The sequence below is a fragment of the Pelophylax lessonae genome, assembly GCF_965119305.1.
Source record: "Pelophylax lessonae genome assembly, chromosome: 4".
Taxonomy (NCBI): Eukaryota; Metazoa; Chordata; class Amphibia; order Anura; family Ranidae; genus Pelophylax; species Pelophylax lessonae.
The window spans coordinates 119,496,901-119,523,506 of record NC_138771.1 but is presented as its reverse complement, the minus strand read 5'-3'; the positions used below and the strand labels follow the sequence as shown (position 1 = coordinate 119,523,506).

General features: G+C 41.4%; 1 protein-coding gene across 1 annotated transcript in view; it reads right to left on the bottom strand.

Moving 5' to 3' along the window:
• Window positions 1-26,606, bottom strand: part of LOC309554863 (uncharacterized protein) — an 87,357-nt gene that overhangs the window by 4,862 nt on the left and 55,889 nt on the right. Inside the window, exons 5-6 of the mRNA XM_082256584.1 lie at window positions 14,898-15,000; window positions 1,103-1,347 (exon numbers count right to left, since the gene is read on the bottom strand). Coding sequence (XP_082112710.1) covers window positions 1,103-1,347; window positions 14,898-15,000 — 348 coding nt within the window. The remainder of the gene's footprint in view (window positions 1-1,102; window positions 1,348-14,897; window positions 15,001-26,606) is intronic.

Genomic DNA, 26,606 nt, shown 5'->3' with positions numbered 1-26,606 from the left:
TGCCCATCAGTGCCCACCAGTGCTGCCTATCAGTGCCCATTAGTGCCCGTCAGTGCCACCTATCAGTGCCCGTCAGTGCCGCCTATCAGTGCCCATCAATGCCGCCTATCAGTGCCCAGCAGTGCCGCCTATCAGTGCCCACCAATGCTGCATATCAGTGCTACCTATCAGTGCCACATATCAGTGCCTATCAGTGCCGCCTATCAGTGCCGCCTATCAGTGCCGCCTATCAGTGCCACCCCATCAGTGCCACCCCATCAGTGCCACCCCATCATTGCCTCCTCATCAGTGCCTGTCAGTGCAGTCTCATCAGTGCTCATCAGTGCAGGAAAAAACTTATTTATTTACAAAATTGTATAACATAAACAAAAAAACTTTTTTTTTTTTTCAAACTTTTCTGTCTTTTTTTATTTGTTTAGCAAAAAGTAAAAATCGCACAGGTGATCAAATACCACCAAAAGAAAGCTCTATTTGTGGGGGGAAAATGATATAAATTTGGTGTAAGTACAGTGTTGCATGACCGCGCAATTGTCATTCAAAATGCAACAGCGCTAAAAGGGGAAAATTGGCCTGGGCGGGAAGGGAGGGAAGTGCCCTGTATTAAAGTGGTTAATTAATTAAATTGATTCATTCAGTTTGTTTTGTTGTGATTAGCTGTGATTGGTCAGAGCTAATCACATGGTACAGATTGGCTGTGACTGGCCCTGTCTGTACCATGTGATCACACTGACCAATCACAGCTAGCAACACAATTGTATACAATAAATGGCTTGAAAGAAAGCCATTAATTGTTTACAACTGTCATGTGACCTGCTATGATTGGTTACAACTGGACTCACATGGGGCACGATCTAGGAGGACGTCATATGACGTTCGCCCGGATCCATGAGAGGTTCCCGCCAGCATCATCTTGCAATAGGAACCGTTTAATGCCACAATCACATGACATAAATTAATTCTCAGTGTTGATGACATGTTTTTTACTTGAAAATATAAAAGTTGCAGTCATCTTGCTTTTGATGTTATTATGCAAAAAGAAAGGAAAAAAAGTTTTTTCCCTTAGTTATTCTTTAAGACCTGACTACAAAAACATTGCTCTCACCTGTTGATGATAAGGAGATGTCCATTATAGCTTGCATCAAAGGCGTCTGAGCTCTTGTGAAGTCACCTTCTGGACTTTGTACTTCTGAAATGTTTTCAAGTTTTTTTGTTACAGCGGGTGATTGGCTGGTGACTGCAGTCATGAAAGTATTTTTTTCTTTGATAAATGGTAGTATTTTTTGTATATTGTTTTTACCCATACTACATAATTTACCCATCATACTAATGATATTCATGCACTGAGTCCTGCAAAGGAAAAAAAATAACATTAACATTCTGCTAAATTTCTGAAGCGCACACCAAAATGTCTACGCCACTTTAAAAAACCATAAGCTACCTGTATAGGATCACAAATGTTCAAAAAGCTAAAGTGCAGCTAAATAAGCATTAATTGCCCTCTTATTTTGTCCACGCATTCCATTTTATGATGTGTTGTGACCTAAGATAAGGCTGTAGACTGGCCTGGATGAGGTCTCACTAAGAGGTTTTGGGGTTTCATCTGGTTGGACTTCAAAAGCTGAGAAGATGAGTTGTATATTCTTTTATTTGTAGAAAATTGATGGGACATCCTTATATAAATATGGGACCACCAGATCAAGGAAGGGTTCCCTTTACCCTGATAATTTGTCCTGCTAAGTGACATGTGATATATGATTATGTGACAGCTAGGTGTATGCTTTACAGCTCCAGCATTTCTTTATAGTCTTCAAACCCATTCCAGATTTATGTTAAAATAAATGTCCTTTACATTCCCTACAATAGATCGGTATGCTTTTTATATTAAATACAAAATGGATATACTTCAACAATGTAATAACAAATGTGGCTCATTGGTTAGTACAGGTTACTGAATATACTAATATAAAATCAAAAGACCCAAATTAGTGCTTACAAAAGGAGACCAGGAATAAACAAAAAAACAAAACAGGTGTGTAGCCGGGTACTGCTGTTGGCTGTGTGTGTGAAGTTTGGGCTGTGTGTGAGATCCTGCTTGCTTCTTCTGTTTCTCCCTCCCTCCCCTGCCGGGCTGCCATGTAAAGAGTTTGATTGTGTGGCTGCAGGCTGCGGGCTTTCCTCTCACCCCTTACTTCCCTGCTGTTTGAGCAGAGCGGGCTCTGTGTAAAATCCCTCTCTGCCCTGACAACAGAGGCTTTGAGTCAATCAGGGGGAAAGAGAACTTGCAATGCAGACACTGGGATGTATAGTCCTTGAAGGAGCGCTTCACGATTTGAGTAAATGGATGCTATTGGGCTGAGGACTTCACTACCCAGTATTCCCTGTGCAACAGAACTGTTCCCAGGCTTTTCTGGAGAGATCCGTGTCTTTTGCTGGAGAAAGACAAGCCATACAGACCTGTGGCCTTGACTGGGACTGTACAGAGACCAGGTGGCTATCTTAGAGCGGTGCGGGTACCAGAGAATGTGGACTTGTTACCTTAGCTGAGCCTATTGAGAGATCCGGTGCCCTTGCTGTGTCCGTAAGAGGACTGATCTGCAGAGAGATTGTTTGCTGAGCTGGAACTGTAGCCTGAGGGACCCATTGCCACATTAGCATCTTTAGCAAGGAAGAAGCAGGGAGGACCAAAGCTCAGAGACTTCTCCTCTACACACTGCCATGGCGTTGGGCCTACAGAGCAGGGTTACACCTCGGCGGGCAAGGAGCACCATGTCTTGGAGTTTGGGTTTTACTCTCGGTACTATTTCTGGTTCATCTCTCTCTATTTGTATCCTCAATTGTTTTCTCACTCACTTCACAGTATTTTCTGGTCTGGTTCTCTTTTTTCATTTTTAGTATCCACTCTTGTGTATACTACCTTCCATTCTCCTACCTTTTCAGATTCTCATTTTTCCACGCTGTCACTTGGTTTTCTACCTACCTTTTGGCCCGTTCAGACCTCACACATCTCCTTATCCCACTTATGTCACTTATGGTCACATTCTCCTTTCCCATTTCCAGCACATTCCATCTGGACTACTTTGACACTTTTTTACTCGTATACATTTATCTACTCCAATATACTTCATTTTCAACTTTTATAGATATATATATATTATACTTCTTTCACAGACATCTGTATACGGTGCAGCACTCATGCTTTTTCACTTCACCTATCCCAGCCCACACACACCATGTGCGCGGCGTGTTCCGCCCTGTCTACCTGTCTGTGCGCCCTCAGCTCCTGTGGGAGACACTCAGGGCCATCTCCAGTCTCAATGCCATCATGTATGCTACCATGTAAGTTTTTGGGAGCTGCGGGGCCTTGTTCCCCTCATTCTCCCCTTTTTCATTTTTTGCAATTATCCTCATTTGTGCCTATATTTCCTGTCTATTTTTTATAGATTTTTAACAAACATACATCTACTCCTGACGAAGTGGCGATTTGGGTCCACGAAACGCATTGAGGTCACGATGTTTGTACAATACCGCATTACTCTATTACTTGGACCTTCAAATTATTTTGATGTCTTATATACTCCTATTACCTTTGTATTATTTGGAATTAGCCTTTTGGTGATTATGCAATTGAATTTGGGGAGTGTTTACCAGCCTTTTTTATACATTTTTGATGTTTATTATCTGTTATCTGCCATGTGTATATATTCTGTATGTACCAATAAATGTTGTTGACAATCCTCCTGCCGACCCCTTCATGTCTCTCATTTAAAGTCCCAACCCTTCTTCTTTTTGTGTGCATTGACTAGGGATGGAAACACACGGAAATCTCACCGTGTGCCTCACTCAAAGTCCCACAATTCCCCACTCCTTGCAAAGCTCAGAGACTGAGCCTTGTGAGGAACTGTTCAGGAGGACTGAGTCACCGGGTACCTGAGGCCAGCCAATTGCCAAGTGATCTGGACAGGGATTCCTTACCAGGAATGGTGAGCTGAACCATCTTTGCTTATCGCAACACTATCACAAGTAATTCAATAGAGACTGCTGCTTACTTAGCAGCTCATCAGCCATCGATTGCACACTCCTAAAGGAATAGCTACATGTACAAGAAGTCCTGCCCCCAGGGATGTAACGCGTGCGGAGGGAAGGAGGAGTTTGTGACGTCACCCGCAGTCCAGCAGTCCGATCTGAGGACGGAGCCGTGCTCGCTTCCAGCCGTGCTGCAATCACCTGCATTCATTATCCAGAAAGATTACCGATTGTTTTATGCTCTGGTCTGCTGACATCAAATGGTGGATCATATACTGCTGAGTATCGAGAGGATAAGGAATCCATCCATTGTTTAGTGGAGTCTTGGTGGCTGTACCTGGTCCGAGTGCATGTCTTCAGATGCCAGTGTGTGGTTACAACCTATGCTGTTTGTATTGCAGCTTTCAGGTGAGAGGCTAGCAATACCGGTGGAGGATTTTCACAGTGTGTGAGCACTCTTTGGATTAGGACATTGCACCGTGCACTTTCTCTGGGCTGTTTTTACATGAATGAACTTATCAACTTTTACATATTGGGACTTTCTGTGCATATTTTATCCCATTTCCATGGATTTTTTTAATAGTTCTATGGATTGTATTTAATTTTAATTTATTTTTTGTTGATCCTTATTGCATATCTAGCGCTGCACCATATTCTCTATTGTTTCCATTTTGGTGTTGTTTATTGTACCAAGGTGTTCAGCAGCTTTGATTTTACCTATTTATGCTTGCGCCGATATATTTTTCTGCCCTTTGCATATCACAGGAAAAACGAGCCGCAAAATGTGCGCTCCCACTATACTAGATGTGAATGGGTCCTGAAAGTTAAATCGATGCGTAAACACAAGAACAACGAGGCTCCATTCACATCTGTACGTTTCCTTGCATTTCAGAAATGTGCTGCACCAAAAATAACAGTAAAAAACGCACCAAGCTCTGCTCTAAAAAAAATTCTAAAGGTTCTTGAGTGTGATTGTTGGGTGTAGGGTAGCCCATTCAGGTGGATGTGCTGCCCTATGCGTGATGAGTGAAAATGCTGCAAAACATCCCCCATCAGATATGCAGAGATGTGAATGGGGCTTGACAGCTGAGTGTTTCTGTCCACATCCTTCTATGTACTTGTATAAATATAGCCATACACTATGCAATCTGATATTACAATCCCTGTACAATTTTGTTTTGATTTACCAGAACTATGGATTCGTTGACGACGTCAGCCTATGACGAAACACGTCAGCAAGAGCCTACGGCGACGCTCGCTACCACGAGGAGGAGACGCGGCAGCCATCTTGTTGGTGGTCTACACGGATGCGGATTGCAAGCAAAGGGAATTTCCATTGGCTTTGAGATTCCACTCTAATGTAAGCAGTATGAAACTGTGTGTGAAATAAATATGTTTTTACATAATACGCTATGAGGATGCCTTGTTTTCTGTTTTACCTGAGCGTTTTACTTATGGAGGAGATTGCACCTGTCACCACAGTGGGAGTGTCGTTGTGACCATATACCTTAATTCTGTACATGACCTCTGTAATAAGGGTCTATGTTTTTTGGTAAGAGGCAGCGTGTCTTCTGGCTCGGTGGCGGTTCTTTGGATCTATAGCTTTTTGCACATTTGTGTGTGGAATGGACACTTTCATATTGTGGACTTTACCTATTATGTGGACCTGCATTTCTGCTATGTACCAATGAGATTAGCGCTACACCTTTATTTTTCATGTATTATTGATCTATCCCTAGAATCAAGATCTGTGTTAGCTGCTTTTCGCCTATTTTTTTTTATATTATCAAGTATTATTGTTTAAGCGCAGCAATATTCCTGTATATGGATTAGGAGTACCCACCTATCTATCCATTCACTCTATATCCAATCACAGGCCCTTGTACTACAGAGTTGATGGTAGAGCTAAAGGAGATTATATAATCAGATTGTATAGTGTATGTTGAGCTTTACGGAACCCAGGGCACACTGCTCCTGTTTCAAATACTACAACTCTGCTCCACATAGGCTATTATCTCATCTCTCATTTCCTGCACACTTCAAAATGCCAAATGAATGATCTATAAAAGATTAAAGTTAAGGTAGGGGAAAAAAATTGATCCCTGTGTATTTAGTGAGAAGGGTGATCACTGATTGATTGCATTTTACTTAAAATCCGTGCGCCTGGAAATAGGTGGGTAGGTAGGAGAGTGGATGCTGCAGGGTGTGTGCTAATGAGGTCAGCTGGTCAACTCCTTCCTGTGTCATGACCTCTAGTCTGTCCAGGGAGTAAGGCAGAAGTAATGGATACGTTTGGAAACATCCATGAAGACAGCAAGGTAAGCGTCTGTAGATGGAAAGCTTTGATATTTTTGCAAAAGAAGTACATTAACAACTTCCCGTTCTTTGAGTGGACTTTGCAGGCATCATTCAGATATCTTTTTTTCCTGCCGGCGATTCCCTGCAGCTTAACCTTCCTAGCCGTATTCCCGAGTGTGACTCGGGGTAAGATTTTAGTGCCAAAAGGGGTAACCCCGAGTCACACTCGGGGTAGCGCTAAGAAGATCGCTGGATGCTGGAGGAGGTTTTACTTACCTTTTCTCCGGGATCCAGCGAAGACTGCGGGCGGTGTGCGGCGGCGGAGCTTCCTCCCGATCGTCTGCGAGCCCCGGCTTCCGTCTCCGGCGACGTGACGTCCGCCTGGGGGTGGAACCGGCGGCAAATTCAAATGTAAAATGCACCAAACACACTGATACCGTTCAAAATAAAATAAAATCACATTACATTGCCCCCCAGTGCCCTTTCCTGCAGTTTTACTGTACTTTTTATGTAAATATATGTATATATATATATATATATATATATATATATATATATATATATATATATATATATATATATATATATATACAGTATATATATATATATATATATATATATATACGTATATATATATATATATATATATACACATATACATTATATATATATATATATATATATATATATATATATATATATATATATATATACACACACACACACATATATATATATATATATATATATATATATACATATATACATATATATATATATATATATATATATATATATATACACACGTATATATATATATATACACGTAATTCTTGTGAATGAGCAGCCCAAACCAACTGTATACATTATATATATATATATATATATATATATATATATACGTATATATATATATATATATATATATATATATATATATGTATACAGTTGGTTTGGACTGCTCATTCACAAGAATTACATGCAGAATAATGGTACCGCTTTCAGCACCTAAAATCCAAAAGAATCATACCGCCAGGGAGGTTAAAAACAAACAATCAGCCCCCATTCACACTGGGGCGACGCTACTTCGCACCGTGACCTCCAAGGTCGCGGTGCGAGCAGCGCGCCGCTACCTCGGAGCGGCCGCCACGGACTTCGTAACATTGAAGTCTATGGCGGTCGCCTCCTGGTCGCCCCAAAGAAGCTCCGGACCCTTTTTCTGAGTCGGAGCGACTTGTGTCGCTCCTATCAGAACGGGTCCGCAGCTTCCCTATGGGAGGCGACCTGTGAGGCGACCAGGTCGCCTCACAGGTCGCCCCAGTGTGAACGGGGGCTCATAGTAGCTGTTCAGCCGCTTGATTGTTTTTACAGGCTCACCCCCTTCCGCCGCCCTCCGGTGCTTCTTTCAGCTCACCCATGCGAATGGCGAGCTTGAGAATGAATCGGCCGGCAGTGGAAGTTTATCATAGAGAATACTGCGGACCAGATGGTCCCCGGCAGTCTCTATGACCTTCGGAGGCCAGGCGCGACCTTACGTCACGTCTGGTCTCGGCAGTTGTAAACACTGCCGTTTTTTTCACAGAAAAGGCTGAGATCACTTTTTATCTCAGTCTTTCCAGGCTAGAGGAGAGATGTGGGGTCTTCTAGACCCCACATCTCTCTGTAAAGAGGACCTGTCATGCCCTATTCCTATTACAAGGATGTTTACGTTCCTTGTAATAGGAATAAAAGTAAAAATAAAATAAAAAAAATGAATGGAAAGTGTAAAAATAAAAAAATGAAAATAATATAAACAATATAAACAATAAAAAAATAAATAAAGGACCCCCGTTCCCATTTTCTCTCACGCAGAAGCTAATGCATATGTACGTCACGCCCACATATGTAAACGGCGTTCAAACCACACATGTGAGGTATCATCGCGAACATTAGAGTGAGAGCAATAATTCTAGCTAAAGACCTTCTCTGTAACTCTAAACAGGTAACCTTTAAAAATGTTTAAACTTTCTCCTATGGAGATTTTTAGGTACAGAAGTTTGGCGCCATTCCATGAGTATGCGTAATTTTAAAGCATGACATGTTAGGTATCTATTTACTCAGCATAACATCATCTTTCACATGATATAAAAATAGGCTAACTATAGTGTTTTTTTTCTTTTAATTCATTAAAACATTTTTTTGTAAAAAAAAAAAAAAAGCTCGTTTGAAAAATTGCTGCGCAAATACTGTGTGACATAAAAAGTTGCAATGACTGCCATTTTATTCCCTAGGGTCTCTGCTAAAAAAGCATATATAATGTTTGGGGGTTCTGAGTAATTTTTTAGCAAAAAAAGATGATTTGTACATGAAGGAGAGGAGTGCCAGTATTGGCCCGGTACGGACGTGGTTAATGCTATATTGGTACATAGGGGACCCCTAATTTAGATTAAAAAAAAAAAGTGAACAAAGGTGAACTTATCCTTTATAAAAAAAATATAGTATTTTTTGTATATAAGACGGGTCGTAAGGACAAAACGTCAGGGGTTTGGCTAAACGACGTGAAAGAAGTTATGTCAGCTCGTTGATCGGAAGTGATACGGAGCCCGACAGAATGGTGAGACACCATATGTCATCCTGAGACAGCGGAGGCATGGCATCTGAATGATTTTGAGAAAGCTGTCAACCTTTTTATGTTTGTGAGTAAATTTTATGGGAAGAAACAAGCAATACATGTGTTAAACGGGATTACGCTGTGTGTTGCCTTGTTTCCTTCCCTCAAGTTTTAGTGATATAAAGTGACCGTTGTGGGGAAGGAGGGCGTTGGATGGATCCACCCGAATGGATGTTTAAATAAAAGCGCTATTTGCCTCTCATTCAGTGACAGGCATTGATTTGCTATGAGTGCGGTGTCCTAAGGGGTTTAAGTCCACTGAGCACAAAAGGTGTTTAACCTGTTAAATTTGGAGAACTGAAATTGTGAAATATCATACCCAAGAGGAAGACATGAGAAAACATTTTACTGACTGCCTTTTTTCATCTTCATTATTATGACGCCTGCCTTTACACGCATATGGACTTTAATGCAATCCCAGTCTTAAGCCTTGTACACACGCAACGATTATCGGCCGACTTTTGTCCAGTGTTGTTGTGTTGGTTGAAATGTGCTCTAGACTGCACACGAATTTTCTCGGCCAACAAAAATCTACTTCAGAAGTGATGTCATGTGATGGTTTACTTTCCGTGTGTTTTTTCATCTCTGAGCATGCCCAGTCTTGCTCATCAGATTTTTGTCTCCTGAAATCTGTACTGACTGACGGAAAATCGACCGTTGTGGTGACGGCCAACAAAAATTTTATAGCCTGCACACCAGATTTTTTTCGGCCGAAAAGGCGGAGTCGGTTGTCGAAAGCATCATACTAACAAGTCGAAAATCGGCCGATGGGACTATAGGTCTATAGTCTATAGGGTTCAATAATGAGTTGGCCCACCCTTTGCAGCTATAACAGCTTGAACTCTTCTGGAAAGGCTGTCCACAAGGTTTAGGAGTGTGTCTATTGGAATGTTTGACCATTCTTCCAGAAGCGCATTTGTGAGGTCAGGCACTGATGGTGGAGAGAGAGCCTGGCTCGCAGTCCCTGCTCTAATTCATCCCAAAGGTTTTCTATCAGGCTGAAGTCAGCTCCTCCACTGCAAACTCGCTCACCCATGTCTTTATGTACCTTGCTTTGTGCACTGGTCCAAATTATTTGGTGGAGGGGGTGGGGGGGGGGGTTATGGTGTAGGGTTGTTTTTCAGGGGTTGGGCTTGAACCCTACTGACTAAGACTGGGAGTCAATAAAGTTCATGTGCGTGTAAAGGCGGACTTTCCAATACTTTTGGTAATATATACTATAAATATTTTTTAATTTTGGGACAAAAATACATTTTAAATTGTTTTAGTTAGGTAAATAGCAACAGCAACAGGTGGAAATGTAGGCTATTTTCTTATGTTAACCAGTTTAAAAGTCTGTTTTTTGCATAACTGAAATTTTTTTAGCTCAGAGAAATCACAAGACTGCCTGAGCCAGTAGAGTAACTAATCTTACTTCTTCTTCATATGTCTCCCTACACAGTTTCAGTTAGAGATAGAGAGTCACAAAGGAAAAAAGCTACTTGCTGTTTGATTACATGTGCTCTAACCAATACTGTATGTATTTGTAAAGATTTTATTTAAATGATATGAATAGTAGAAAATTTATAAAACCCCAATCCAGGGATCCAATTGCCAACTAGGACCTGGACCACTATTTTTCATTTTGCGCATATGTGGTCTATTCATTGCTATGGGAAGAGCGGTTATCTGAGTGCTTGCTAGAAGCTGCCAGCTGCCACTAGAAATAATGAGACTGCGGTGCGCACATGCAGAATGAAGAGGAGCCAACTGGTCTATGTTGGATGTGAAATAACTGGATCAGGAATAAAGGTACGTATAGGCCCAGGCTGCTTGCATTCAGCTGGGTGGGGGTTTAACCTCCCTGGCGGTATGATTATGTCTGGAATTACATACCAAAAGCGGTACAATTCTTTTCATGGAAATTTGGCGTTATGTATTATAGGCCTATAATTCTTAGTAATTACTGACTTAAACCTGACCAAAACAAGACTCTAGTAGACATCCCAGATGTGATAAATTTGAAACAGAAACGCATGAATTATAATCGAATCAATAATATTATTTTATTATTTAATATATAATATATATAATAAAATTATATTATTGATTAGATTATAATTCATGCATTATATATTATATATAGATATATGTGTGTGTGTGTGTGTGTGTATATATATATATATATATATATATACACACACATATATATATATATAATATATAACGCATGAATTATAATTGAATCAATAATATAATTTTATATATATATATATATATATATGTGTGTGTGTGTGTGCATATTATATGCATATATATATATATATATATATATATATATATATATATATATATATATATATATGCATATATATATATATATATATATATATATATATATATATATATATATATAATGTGTGTTTTGTGCAACGTTTTTTTTTTTTTTTTTAATTTCCATTCCCTAGTTCCGCTCCCATGCATTGCTGCTGCAGGGAACGGAACTAGGAAGTGATTGTACCGACGGAGGGACGGAGGAGCGGCGGGACTCTCGGCTGGCGGTCGCAGCAATGAGAGATCATCGCTGGATCGCCAGGATAAGGTAAGAGAAGCTCCGCTACGCTCTCTGCAATCCACCCCGAGCGTGACTCGGGGTTACCGCTCCTGATATGAAAAATCAACCCAGAGTCACGCTCGGGATTACCGCTAAGGTGGTTAATAATATTTGTTTCTCTTTGGTAACATGGTGTTATCAATGCCTAGCTACCCAGATCTAATTTTTGAGCGTCCTTATGTATAGGTTAACTTACTTCCCTACCAAAAAAAAGTGCACGTATATTTCTTTTATTTGGTACATTGTTTTTTGTTTCATATCTGTTTGTTAGAAAATTTTCAGTAAGTACAGATAGACAACAGGTGCAAAGATTCTTTGCGTAAGCAGTCTGAAAGTAGGGACAGGATTCACTTCAAACATACAATGTAATAATCATTAGGGGCATAACTACAGGGGTTGCAGGGGTTGCAATTGAAACCGGCCTCTGTACACCTGGATAGGAGGGGCAGTGGGGGCAGCATGTAGAGAAATCGCTATCCTCCTTTTTCCTCGTGTAGCTGCAGGAGGAAATGGAGGAGATTGGTTCCTCTGTATGCTGCCCCGCCACTCCTCCTATCCAGTTCACTTGTGTTCTACTGTCTTTTGGCCCCTGTGCGCTCCCCTGGTTCCCCCCCCCCCCCCGTGCTCCCTCCCCTCTCCTGCCTAATAGAGAACCAGGAAGGGGTCTGTAAATATGTAATTTACCAGCTCCTTCCTTTCCTGAATGGACAGGGTCATAGTCAGTGACATTGTAAAAAAATAAAATAAAATAATAAAATTTAAAATACCAAAAAATAAAAATTACTGACACCGGTGGGTGAACTTCCAGAATCGCAAAGGTCACACTTGCGATCACGCCCTGGCATTCCACCGCCATGGGGAGGCCCCAAGATGGCAGGAAGGGGGCCCACTGCAGAACTTGTGAAAGTGTCCCACTGCGGGACAGTAATAAGCGCCCCACAATGAGAGTAAAGGGCCCCAGGATCAGTGGGAAGAGCCCCAGGCTTGAAGGAAGGGCCCCGGCCAGGGGTCCGGGGGGGCCCTTCATGCTTTCTTGCACCGGGGCCCTGAAGGTTCTAGTTATGCCTCTGATAATCATGTATATTATTTCAAGCTGGTGCAGCAGCCAAAGCAGATGAATTGAATGTTTTAAACAAACGTAGTAATACCAATAAATTCCTAAACTTTGACACTGTTTTAGTAGAAAGAAGGGAGGAAAAGATAGAAGGAAGAAAAAGCCAGAGTGTAAGGGGAGAGTGGAAAAGGTAGGGGTAAGTGGGGAGGGAACGGGATGCAATACCAATTGGCATGCATCATAAGGGTTTAGGCCCCGAAGAGTTGGGTATATACCCTATAAGGTAAGCATTGGGGGGGCTACAATAATTTGGTACAATATTATAATAAATTCCTGATCACATTTTTTGATCGTAAACTACAAACGGATAACAGGGAGGAGAAAAATAATTTGCCACTTTACCTACTTATAATATATTTCTAACTTTTTACATAGCTGGCCGCTGATTTAGCAGTGAATATACTTTCCTAATCGAAAACAACATTCACTGTTAGAAAATTAATTTGTTTGAGAAAAATTTTCTATCCTGCTGCTTTCTCATCACTACAGTACAAATCAAATGTAAATTTGACCCCACTAAACATTACAAAACCAAAAGGAACTTCTTAACATATTTTCTAACATATTTCTAATAGTGTATAGTGTTTGTTACCCTAAAAAAAAAAAAAAAAAAAAATAGATCCTGTTTAAGCCCTTGTTCACATTGAACACGGGTTTGTAATGGGGTGAGTTCAGCTGAATTCGCACAATTTCAAATCTGCATTTCAGAGTTCGGGGGCGAATTGAAAGACATCTGTGTGGGTTCATGCACAGATGTCTATTGAAATTGCCCCCGAAGTCACCAAAAGTAGTGCAGGAACTACTTTTGGAAACCGGTTCAGTGCTGGAAAGTCAGTGTCACACCGATTGGGATGGTGCCATTGCCAGCAATAGGCTGCAAATTCGCACCGATGTGAACGGGGGATTAAGCATGTTGTACAGCACAGTGCTTGTGCTGTGTAATTTGGACCCTTCTATCACCTGAAATACCAGGCTGATCCTGCCTAGTTCTACCCTCCCCCTATAAACTGACCACGGTGTATTATGGCTGCTAAGCTCTGACACCGTGGTCAGTTTACATACCTCCGTCATCCACAGCAGTCCACCCCCCCCCCCTTCCCCCTCTGTCAGCTTGTTACAGGGCCCACCCCTCCCCTCCTGTTGCTGAAATTACTTTTACATTTTCATACAATCCTCTGTGTTTGATAGTGTTAGATGCCCCAGTGTGTGTGCTTTATATAGAAAAAAAATGTCATTCTATACCCTATTTCAGAGCGCCTCTCAGCGCTCACATGATTACTTGCCTCTCTCCTCCTCTTCTCCCGACTGACGTCAGCTGGAGATTCTCGGCCCCTCCCACTGTAGCTCTCAGATTGGGAGAGGAGAGAGGTGGCCAGTCACGTGAGTGCCGAGAGGGTGCCAAACATTATCAAATAGAGAGGATTGTATGAAGAGAACACAGTGGCTTAACATCCACTTTAATAGACACAATGGCACTTCAACCAACTCATGCCGGCTTGTATGTAAACAATGGCACCCCAACTTAATAAGGGGGGTACCACAATGCACAGTACCACCCTGCACTGCATTTGGGTGATGTGCCAGAAAAATACTGCAGCTCCATTTTTGTCCATTTTATGAACTTGCAGCATTGTTTTAAGGAATGTTTTTAAAGTGAAGGCAAACTCCACATTTGAACTTGTACCTACAAGTAAGCCTTACCTGTAGGTACAGTGAATATCTCCTAAACCTGCACTGTTTAGGAGATATTCACAAGGGATGCTGCCGGTGCTGTACCTTCAGAGCAATGTACCGGAGCCAAGGGCTACCAGGGGCGGGAGTGAAGCCACCGCAGCCCTGGCCATTTATACAGAGGAAACCCACTAACCAAGAAGGAAGATCGGGTGAAGATGGCAGCATGGGGATCCATGACAACGCTGAGCACGGTTGATCCATGACAGTGCTGTGCGGGAGGGATCTTCTTTACAGGTAAGGCTGTCACAATGTATTAGTATGTATTGCATACATTATGACTTAACTCTGCGGGTGGGCCCACTTTATTTTTATTTTAGTTTAATAAAGATGGTGGGCAGGAAAGATTTAAAGGGAAAAAATGGACAATAACTGATGACTACAATTATTTTAAACTATGAAGATCATTTGTATACAAAACAGTTTTGTTGTTTGATTTTAACTTAACCATCCACAGAAGCTAATATAAGAGGTCAGGTTTAACTTACGACTGGGTGGCAAATTTTTCCAGAAGTCTTGACTGATTTTTTTCAACTTGTTCCATTACTGAGTGAAGATTGTCAAAACGTAATTTCAGGCTTTCATATTTATCTGTAGTAATACAAATGTTAATATGATTTTTATTTTAGGAACCAAAGATTGAAATACAATTCACAGAGCTTTAGGGCAAGGATAAGGATCTTTATTTTAGCCTTGTGACTCTAATTTTCAAATCTCATTTGTGTTTCAGCTTCATTAAAATAAATCTGTAGTATTACATTTCTAATGAGAACTTTTCTCCTGTTTGGCCCTATGATCTTCTACACACTTGAGGTCACACACAGCGAATGATTTGACCACATAGACTTGTTCCCAATGTCTATTGCATTGTTTTTACAGAGTGGATCTGATAAATATAATTTACAACATAAAAGTTTCATGTTACACATCTGTTCACTATGTTGGCTGCTCACAAAACATGTAAATGTATGTTGAGACTGCAAACAGTATAAAACAGTTTACAACAGTTTTATTGTGAGCACACCAGACCATTATTTGGAAAACACAGATACACTAAGGATTCACAAGGGTGGCAGGCTCTAGATTAGAACCATTTTTTATGCATTCAGGAGGTGATGCTGCCATCTCCTGCAGGCCTGTTAATCAATGGCCAGGGAGATTCTATTTTTGTATCCCAACGGGGTCACATTGAACAACCTCTCCCCAACTTCCATAGCCATGTTTGGCATGCAGTTGTAGCATGGTCTGATTGACTTCATTGCCACAATATAAATAGATCCAAGCAGTCACCAAGTCACATGGAGGGTCAGTTGGCATTAAAATCTGTATAAACAAGCAAAAGCACCAGCTTTAGAAATACATGGGTATGCTCCCCCAAATTTTTTGCTTGTTTATTATGTATTCGGTCTGACCAGACTACCGAGGTTGAGCACCCCACCCCCCACACACACCTGTACTCTATCAGTGTCCACTATCAAGTGGATATAGGAGGAGTCCCCTGTAGTGCATTTGCACATCTTTCCCAGCAAGGAGTATTATCTCCAAGGGTTAGAAAGGCTGGATTCATCTCTTTTTCATGGATAGTTTAGGACCCACTGATAATGGGGTACTTTGACGTAGTGGTGGGCTTGAGCACTATATGGCCATATGGTGGGACCAAATCCCCATTTTTATTTATGGATTGTCTTCAAATTTGGTAGTAATTTCTTTTGCATGTGTGCGCTATTCTTTTTTAATATACATGTCTTTTGGTTCACAGCTGCACCAGCTTTAGAAATACATGGGTATGCTCCCCCAAATTTTTTGCTTGTTTATTAAAATCTGTACATTTCTGATGTCAGAGCCATCCACCTGAGCAGCATTGGAATGTTTTTAAAGTAGGCCAGTAAAATTGACATTTTGCATTACCTTAAAACCCTCTTGTAAGTGCTTTAAACAACACAGGTAATTTTCACTTCTCCAATTATTCTACACAACAGGCTGAAAATCAAGTAAAAACACACTTCCAAAGACCAAGCAGTCCAAGAAATACTGACGCGTTTCGTACCAAAGGGCTTAGTCCTATTCATAAGACTTATGATTAAGCAGTGTAGAGATGCTGCATTGACTCATGCTTTTGTCAGTGAGTTGAATTTGCAGCAATGCAAAGCTGTGCTATCAGCAGTACACTGGAAGTGGATGCAGGCTGGATTTCCTAGCAGGTCATTTAGGGTTAATTTATGATAACACTGATAAAATCCATTTATAGTCTAAAATGCACAAATAAAGCAGCTGTGTAAATATAGAGTTGGGTCGGTCAGACCTGGCTTTTAGCTTCTAATAGACATAATTTGTTCTCAAGCATAAATATAATTACTAGAATAGAAAAAAAAGGTCATCCATCATGAAAACAACCTGTGCTGTTTAGATGATTTACCACTTACAATGGAACTATAGCTATGATGTACTTGACTTTGACAACCATTATAGACTGCTAATGGCATTTTTGAAGTTCATAATAATTTGATACATGAGCACTTTGCTATCCTCTGTAATTACTGACAATATCCATATGCCACAAAAGTGACATTGCAGCCAAAATGAACTAAAATGAATAGTTGGTGGCTTTGGATTACTGGGAACAATATAGATGACTGCACAATAACTAAATACATGTCATATTTTATTGCAATGTAGCTCAGAGCCATGAATGTACTATATTAACTGTTCACAGATCATAAATAATGCTTTACTCTGCAGTATACTCTACAGAGGGAAGCTGAATGGGGCCAAGGATATCATAATTGGGGGGGCCTAGGTTAGTATTGGTAGTTTGGACCTGCCTTTCTTAGTCTTTTTACCCCATAGAGAACGCATAAATAATTTTAAGTTCTCAACCGTTACAAAAACCAATTAATTGGGATCAATTTAGAAAATGTCTCCTATATTGGGTCACCATGAAGAATGGAACTCTTACAATAGTTGTCAGAATGCCATCCTTACAGACAGCTAAAATGATGCTAGTGTCATGCTACTAGTTCTGTCAAGTGGCATTGGACGTGGAACTAAGAAGGCACAACTCAATGAATCCCTAGAAATATCTAAAGGAAACTACAGTTCCCTGGGACCCTGGTTGAGCATGGCTTGTTTGTACCAATAGAGTGACTAATGACCTGCTGTACATTTGAAGGTTTTCAAAAACTGGTTCTGTTATAGGCACTGATATGTAGAAGGCTCATCATGAACACAAAAATGTGACAACACTCAAAGGGGTTGCTTTACTAAAACTGGAGGGTGCAAAATCTGGTGAAACTCTGCATAGAAACCAATCAGCTTCTAGCTTGTGTTTTTTTTTTTTTTTTATCAAAGCTTACTTGAACAAGCCAAAGTTAGAAGCTGGTTGGCTACCATGCATAGCTGCAGCTTATTTTGCACTCTCCAGTTTTAGTCAATCAACCCCAAAGTCCATTATGCAAAATCCAAAGTCTGTTCATGAAAGGTTAAGAAATAAGAGCATTTAAAAGCTTTGTGATGGCTCAAGCTTAAAGGTGATTCAGAAAAAGAGAAATGGGTAGAAAATATGTTACAGGTGGAAAATGGTGTTATAAAGGATAACTAAAGTTTAAATTCGCTCTTTCACTATAGGATCAAAAGTAAAAAAATACATCCAAAATAAGGAGAAGCTATATAGTCAACTTTCCAGTGGCCTGTGTCTTTAAATGCCACAGCGTTGCTGCTCCTCAGCAGCTATTTCTCACTTTCAGGAGTGAGATTACTTGCCAGAGATGTATAAAGTACTAGAGACCAAGACTTGAGTAAAAGTAGAAGTGCTCTATCAAAAAGTGACTTGAGTAGAAGTGGAAGTGCTCTATCAAAAAGTGATTTGAGTAGAAGTACTAAAGTATTTAACATTTTTTGTACTTAAGTATTGCAAGTAGTTTATTTTAAAATTTACTACTCAAGTACTGAAAGTAAAAGTACCAGTATTGTGTTATGTAGTTTTCAATGCAGAGTGCCAACAGCGTGCCTCCTTTCAATGCAGAGTGCCCACAGCATGCCCCCTTAAATGCAGAGGGCCCACAGCGTGCCCCCTTTCAATGCAGAGTGCCCACAGCGTGCCCGCTTTCAATGCAGAGTGCCCACAGCGTGCCCCCAATCAATGCAGAGTGCCCACAGCGTGCCCCCTTTCAATGCAGAGTGCCCACAGCGTGCCCCCTTTCAATGCAGAGTGCCCCTAGCGTGCAGAGAGACCAGCGCGCACACTTACCTGATGCGGCGGCGGCTTCTCCTCAATCCTCCACGTCTCCCTCCTCCTCCTCCTTGGCCAATGGCAATTGTTAGCCTTTCGGCCAATCAGGAAACGGGTCTCGGACCCGCTTCCTGATTGGCCAGGAGGAGGATCAGGATGAGGATCCGTGTGACAATTGCGAATATTCATTCGCTATTGTCACACATAGGGTGGGCTCAGGGCGCACTGCTCTGCGCCCCGGGTCCACCCTCAGCACAGCCCTGTCACAGTAACGAGGAACGAATGCAGCACATAAAAAAAATATCTGAGTAAAAGTATTAAACTCATTGAAAATATGTACTTAAGTAAAAGTGGAAGTAGGAGAAAAAAACTATACTCTAGTAAAGTATAGATACCGCCTTTTAGTACTTAAGTACAGTAGTGAAGTAGTTCTACTTCGTTACTATACATCTCTGCCCCTGCCACAAACTGTGGTTCCTCCCACTACTTCATATGTTACTATAGGACAATGATGGCGAACCTTGGCACCCCATATGTTTCGGAACTACATTTCCCATGATGCTCATGCACTCTGAAGTGTAGTTGAGCATCATGGGAAATATAGTTCCAAAACATCTGGGGTGCCAAGGTTGGCCATCACTGGTATAGGACATGCTAACCATCAGGGAGAACCGCAGTGGGCAGTGGGCAGTGGGCAGAGCAGGTATTTACACATCCCAAAATGTTAATTGGACTCCTAAACAATTTAGCTGGCTCTGGGTAAAAAGTGAACTTGAGCAGATTAACCCACTCATCTGTTGTTTTTGTGTCTTCTACATCTACATCTATGTCTTTATATTTTGTAATATGTGTATTTATTTTCTTACCTAGAATAATGGTACCAGCTCACAAAAGCACCACTTATTGAACAAGCTACAAAAATGTAGCTTTGATTTTCCTCATGCTGTCAATATTTTTTCTAATTTCCTTGCCAATATCTTTTTTTAACTTACAGATGTTGATATAAGCCGGCTTCTTGTTCCAGAGGAGGTCAAGAAAATACTGACCCCAACAGTTTCTTGTCTGCTCATTCTACATCTCGCAGTCATAACATTCATGTGAATAGACTGTAGTAATTGTGTCCCATGAGAAAAGAGCTTCAGGAGCCACGCTGCCATGGCACAGTTATGGCTATAATTAATGATAGATAGATAGAGAGTATTAATGCAAGTTACTGACTGTCTTAAATCTTAAAGTGTCACTAAACCCACATCATAAAAAAGCTATCAATAAATGGTGTACTACATGCTGTTCATACTCAGTCACTATGAGATTCAATTTCTGTATTCTGCAAAAAAAACCCGGTTGAGCTTCTGTTCTCTATCTCCATCTTCTTTTCATGACCCCAATTCAGCTAGGGATTTTGCAACTGTGGTGGCAACTCTGCACATGCTCAGTTTTCAGTGAGTTTCCATTCTGAGCATTTCCTCCTTATCACATCTGAGCAGCCCACGTGACCATAGAGTCACACATGTGGGGTATACACAGTAAAAAATGACTCCCTCCCTCCCTCCTCCATGCTAACCAGCTAAACACAATGTGGGTGGGATATTACACGTAGATGATTAATGGCGTCACCAAATATTAAATATGTAATTTTAAATACCGGTATATACTGTATTTGTATGCCAATTTAAAGCGGAGTTCCGGCCTCAAAATCGGCAAAATCGATTTTGGGCCATCCGCTTGCTGTAGGTCACCTGAAAAACAAATGGATAATTAAGATTTTTGTTTTTTGTTTACTTACCTTGTTATTGAAGAAAATATACTCACTTTTCTTCAACTTCCTCCCTCTGCGGCCGCGGCCCGCGCCATCACTTCCTCCTTGCATTGACTCCTGGGAGCTGAACGTCATCGCTCCCAGGAATCAATGCGCCTGCACCGGCCCCGCTCGCCACTTCCGTGCGGGTGCTCATTCCCTGCTAAACAGCTTCTGGGCATGCCCAGAAGCTGTGGAGGGATGACGCGTCCACACCGGAAGTGACGAGCGGGGCCGGTGCAGGCGCATTCTGGGAGAAGAGGACACGGAAGAGGACGCAGAAGAGGACGCGCTGGCTTCAGCTGCCCTCGTCCGAGATGGCAGCGCTGGAGAAGAAATTTTCAAGGTAAGTATTTCTTCTAAAAGGTAAGTGCGACCCGGGACAGATCAGAGGCTATCCATTGTGGAATGTACTATCCCTGACTGTCCCGGGGGTATTTTTATCTAAATTTCACCCCCGAGGCCGGAACTCCGCTTTAAAACAGTTTGTTGATATTAATTATTTATTTTTACTCTGTATTTTGAAGGCTGTTTTTTTTTTTATTTTGCACATGTGACCAGCAGCAGAGGACTAGAAGCTCCTCCTTCTTATGTTTCCCTGCAGACAGGCTGGGAAAGAGCTGGGTCATATAACAGCTGTAAATCGATAAGGATAAAAGGTACTTAGATGTTTTTGTTTTATTAAAATAATTACAGTGCCATCATCCACATACAGAAATAGAAGGGACAATGTAGAATAAATAATGAGTGTTTAGTACCACTTTAGACTTAAAGCTGGCCGTACACATATAGATTTTTTTCATTCAGCCTGCAGGCTGAACAGAAAGCATAGAACATATTCCTACATTCATGCTCCACAGCTTGGATGGACAAATCTCCTGTTTTTGTATTGTTTTGTATTTTGAAAGCTGAACCGGCCAGCTTTTAGACCTCATGCACACTGAACGTTTTTACAGCTGCTCCTAGGGGCATCTGGAATATATTTTTCCTGCCGTTAAACTCCCCTGCATTAGACTACGGGGTTGATTTACTAAAGTCAAATAGACTGTACTCTGCAAGTACAGTTGCTTCAGAGCTTATTAAATGAGCTAAAGCTCAGCTGACTTCAATCATTCAATCATGTGCAAGCAAAAATGCAGTTTTTTTTTAATTTATTTTCCTTGCATGTGATTGGCTATTCTTTGCAAAGTGCAGATTTTTCTAATTACCTAAGCTCTGGAGCAACTGCATTTTGCAAAGTGCACAGTCTATTTGTCTTTAGTAAATCAACCCCTATCTGTAAATGCACACATAGGCTTTTAGTAGTGTTTAGTGGCAGGAAATTTTAGAGTCAGAAAAAAAAACAAAAAAACACTGCCAGTGCGTCCAGAAGCAGCAGAGTTTGGGCAGAAAAAACTGGACTTATCTTTTAATGCTGATTTTCTCCAGTCAAAGGAAACAGTGTTTTCGCAATAAACCAGTGTACATGAGGCCTTATCCAAACAGTGCCTGCTGTTCGGGAAAGTAATTTTCTGCCCGACTCCTTACATTTTTCAATCAAGGGATGTGGGGTGGGAGTCAACTGACAGCGCCACCCACTGAGTGAATTTGACTGGTTCATGAGGAAAAATTTGGTCTATGTATGTATGGCCAGCATTAGGCTCAGATCTGGTGTAAATTAGGCTACAGCAAGTTTTATGTGTACCATATATACTTGAGTATAGGCCGACCAGAATATAAGCCGAGGCACCTCATTTTACCACAAAAAACTGGGAAAACGTATTGACTCGAGTATAAGCCTAGAGTGGGAAATGCAGCAGCTGCTGGGCTTAGCTGGACCACCACAGGACCCAAAACAGGGGCTGCAGGCATGGTGCAGGGGCTGCGAACATGGTACAGGAGATGCAGGGCTGTGGGCATGGTACAGGAGATGGTTCAGGCATGGTACAGGAGATGGTTCAGGCATGGCACAGGAGATGGTTCAGGCATGGCACAGGAGATGGCACAGGGGATGGTACAGGCATGGCACAAATGGTACAGGCATGGTACAGGAGATGCAGTGCTGCAGGCATGGTACAGGAGATGCAGTGCTGCAGGCATGGTACAGGAGAATCTCCTGTACCATGCCCGCAGCACTGCATCTCCTGAGGAGATGCAGGGGCTGCGGAGGAGTCTCACTTACCTTTCCGACTTACATTTAAAAATGGCCCCACCCGGCGCCAACCCGTCACCCCGCATGCGCCGTCTGCCGGAAATAGCTGAACATGTACAGATTTTCCCGAGCGGCGGCGTTGCATGCGCACTGACCAGGGAAAATGTAAGTGAGACCGTGACTCGAGTATAAGCCGAGGGGGGCTTTTTCAGCATAAAAAACATGCTGAAAAAGTTGGCCTATACTCGAGTATATATGGTATTACTAAAACCTGCCTCTTCAATCCTGGTATACCAACGCCAACAATTTTGTAAACTTTTATGACAGACTTAGGCTGGCCATACTAGTTTAATTATCTTATACAATTTTTCTTTAGATTTACCAAAAAACATATAACAGTAGGTCAAAACTAAACAACTTTCAGTTGTATTCAATTAGGCAGGCCCTTGCACTGCATGGTTTAAAGGGATTGTAAAGGCAGAAGGTTTTTTTCATCCTAATGCATTCTATGCATTAGGATGAAAAAAAACCTTCTGTGTGCAGCAGCTACCCTCAGCCCCCCTAATAATTACCTGAACCCCATCTTGATCCAGCAATACTGCAGGAGTGTCTCAGCTGCCTGGGACTCCCCTCCTCATTGGCTGAGACAGCAGCGCAGCGCGATTGGCTCCCCCTGCTGTCAATTAAAGTCAATCAGCCAATCAGAAGAGGGAGGAGCCGGTTTGTGGCTCAGTGTCTGAATTGACACAGGGCGCTGTGAATCGGCTTGGGTGCCCCCATAGCATGTTGCTTGCTGTGGGGGCACTCAACAGGAAGGAAGGGCCAGGAGCACTGAAGAGGGACCTGAGAAGAGGAGGATCGGGGCCACTCTGTGCAAAACCAACTGCACAGAGTAGGTAAGTATAACATGTTTGGTATTTATTTATTTTTTTTCTTTAAAACGAGACTTCACAATCACTTTAGGGTAAATCTAAAGGAAAATTGTACAAGAGGATTAAACATGTATAGCCAGCCTTAGGAATGTGTTGTATTTATAACACACACAGCAGGGACATATTTTCTCTAAGTGCTGGTTCACACTACCACTACCAGAAAGTCACCCCGTGACTTGAAGAGACTTGTTTAGAGACTTGGAAGAGACTTGGAAGAGACTTGTGCTCTACTTTGAAGAGGCAGGCGACTTTGTCTGTGGGGAATGCCTGGCTAATCTCTTTCTTCTTCCTGGAAAGTCTGATAACAAGTCGTGTCAATTAAGATAAGGAGGCAACTCCCATTGAAGTATATGGGACAGTCGGATCACAGGTCGCCTCAAAGTAGTACAGGACCCTTTTCTGAAGTCGGAGCAACTTCAGTAGTGCCAATTAAGACGGCACTGATTGATTAACATTGCTTTTGTTATGTCAAGCTACCTGGGGCAACACAAGTTGCCTCACAAGTCACGCTAGTGTGAATGGGCTCTTAGTGCTACTTTTGTTCAGTAGAGAATTCCTTCTCTTTCAGATTTTGGAGATGGCTTCGGATGACTTTCTGGGGTTAATTTACTAAAGGCAAATAGAGTGTGCACTGTGCAAAGTGTAGTTACTCCAGAGCTTAGTAAATGAGCAGAATTTCTGCTGACTTCCATGATCCATTTATGCGCAAAACATTTGCTGTTTTTTTTTTTTTTTTTTCCTTGCATGTGATTGGGTATTTTTTGTAAACTGAAGCTTTACCTTGTTTACTAAGCTCTGAAGCAACTGCACTTTGCAAAGTGATCAGCCTATTTGCCTTTAGTAAATCAACCCCTCTGTGCCTCTAGCAATGCAAAACCATGGACTTGTACTGGTGCTGTACACATCTATACAGGAGTGGTCTGTTTCAGTGTACATGTCTAGGGAACATAATGAAATGGCTACTCCAGTATGGTACCTGTGCATTGATATACCACACTACACCTATATAGATGCAGTATGTGCATGAAAGACTGTGCACGTTTCTGCCTTTGCGTTGATCATTTACTGATACCATTTCTACTTTACAATTTTTGAACACAGCATTGGCTAGTGTCCAGTGTAATACCAAGAACTAATAAACAATCTTGTAAGAAGCTCATCTGGGACACAATCATCTAGCATACACAGGGCCCTATAATTCAAATAGTTTGAATTATTCAAGCACAAGCTTGGCAGTGTTTCCTAAATGTGCCCCAAACCAGGCCATTTGTCACTGAATACACGAAGGGCTTCTGTTTTACTGCGGATCAGAGGAAATTCACAACAGATGTGTGTCAACATTTTAATTAATCCTACTTGTGCATCCTGCTATTTTCTGTAGTTTTTCTCTTGAGGAATGAAAGCTTACATAAGATATTAGACAATATTCAGTTTTTACTTTATGTATCCTTCAGTTTTAAACTTTGCAGTATATAAACATGATTGAAGCAAAAAAAATAAAAATAAAATGTAAGACAGGTTACTCAGTAATATCTGATGTCAAGGCCCACTGCCCCGCGTGTGTAAAATGGTCTCATCCTCCTCAGTACATTCAACAGACTTCATTCAATGTATTTTAGGTAATGTGGCGCTAATCTGAACACATTTGTCACAGAGTCCATAGATCACAGGGGAAAACAATAGTCCATATATGTCCATTCCAACCAGAGGTGTATAAAGGCGCAGGCCCGGAGAACCACCACCACATAAACAGATCACACTGCCTCTTACCAAACTTAAATGACCCTCGTTACAAAGATTATACACAGCATAATGGTAAAGGTAGGTACGGTCCTCTTCCCTCTTACAAAGACACCTGGTGACTTTCCAACCTTATGTGAGCTCATAAAATGCAAAACAAAACACTCCTCATAGTGTATACCGTAGTTTGAGTGTTTATTAAGCGCACACAGTTAAAAATGACTTACAAAATCTCAAGTAATGGATGGCGTTGTGCGTGTTCCTCCGTGCAGTGTGTTACTGCCGATATCCCACCATAAGGTTTTCCCCTGTGATCTATGGACTCTATGACAAATGTGTTCAGATTAGCGCCACATTACCTACAATATGTTTCTGATCTGTTTTTTAATTTAAGATTTGTGTTGGCTGCTCTTCGCTTCTTATATGTATATATGTTTTAGTGATTTAACGCAGCAATATTGATATATGTTTCATTCAATGTATTGTCTACATTACTAGCTTGATGGCTCTATGATAATATTGTTGGGGTAGTGGGAGTTAAGATAGTTGAAGACACCCCTGTTTCCATTTTATAGTGATTATGCATAACAGCTCAGCAGGGGAGATCGCTATAATAACTTTGCAGTGTTAGTACAGCAGCTCTGACCAACCGGAGCTGACATAGTTCATAATGTGTATCAGACTTTATTCCCTGTGTAGGCTTCAACTTTAGTGACTCTGTTTACACTGGGCTTTCCTCACTCCCTATGGCTAAAATGACCATGGGCACTTACCTGAGGTCCCTTTCTGTCCAGCGATGTCCACAAATGTCTTGGCCGTCTGAGATCCTACCGCTCCATTTACTACCGCTGCTGTCAATCAAAGTCAGCTAGCCAATCAGGGGAGAGAGGGGCGGGGTCAGGTCGTGGCTCCGTGTCTGAATGGATACTCAGAGCTGTGACTCGGCTTTGGTTGCCCCCATAGCAAGCTGCTTTCTGTGGGGGCACTGAGCAGGAGGGAGGGGCCAGGATCACAGAAGAAGGACCAGAGAAGAGGAGGATCAGGGCCACTCTGTGGAAAACCAACTGCATAGAGGAGGTAAGTCTAACATGTTTATTATTTTTATAAGAAAAAAGCTGATTCGCTACCATGCACAGCTGCACCAGATTTTACGCTCTCCAGTTTTAGTAAATCAACCCTGCTGACTTATTTATTAACAATTTTATTATTTGCAAAAAGCTAATTCAGAAACCAACTGCAATAGTCAGAATTATTCTTTCACTGATTCAAGCAAATTGATGTTTAATTTGGTTTCTTTTGACAGTTGACATTGGCACATTATAATATGCAGTTTTTATTAAATAAACCTTTTTGGGTATACGTGAAATT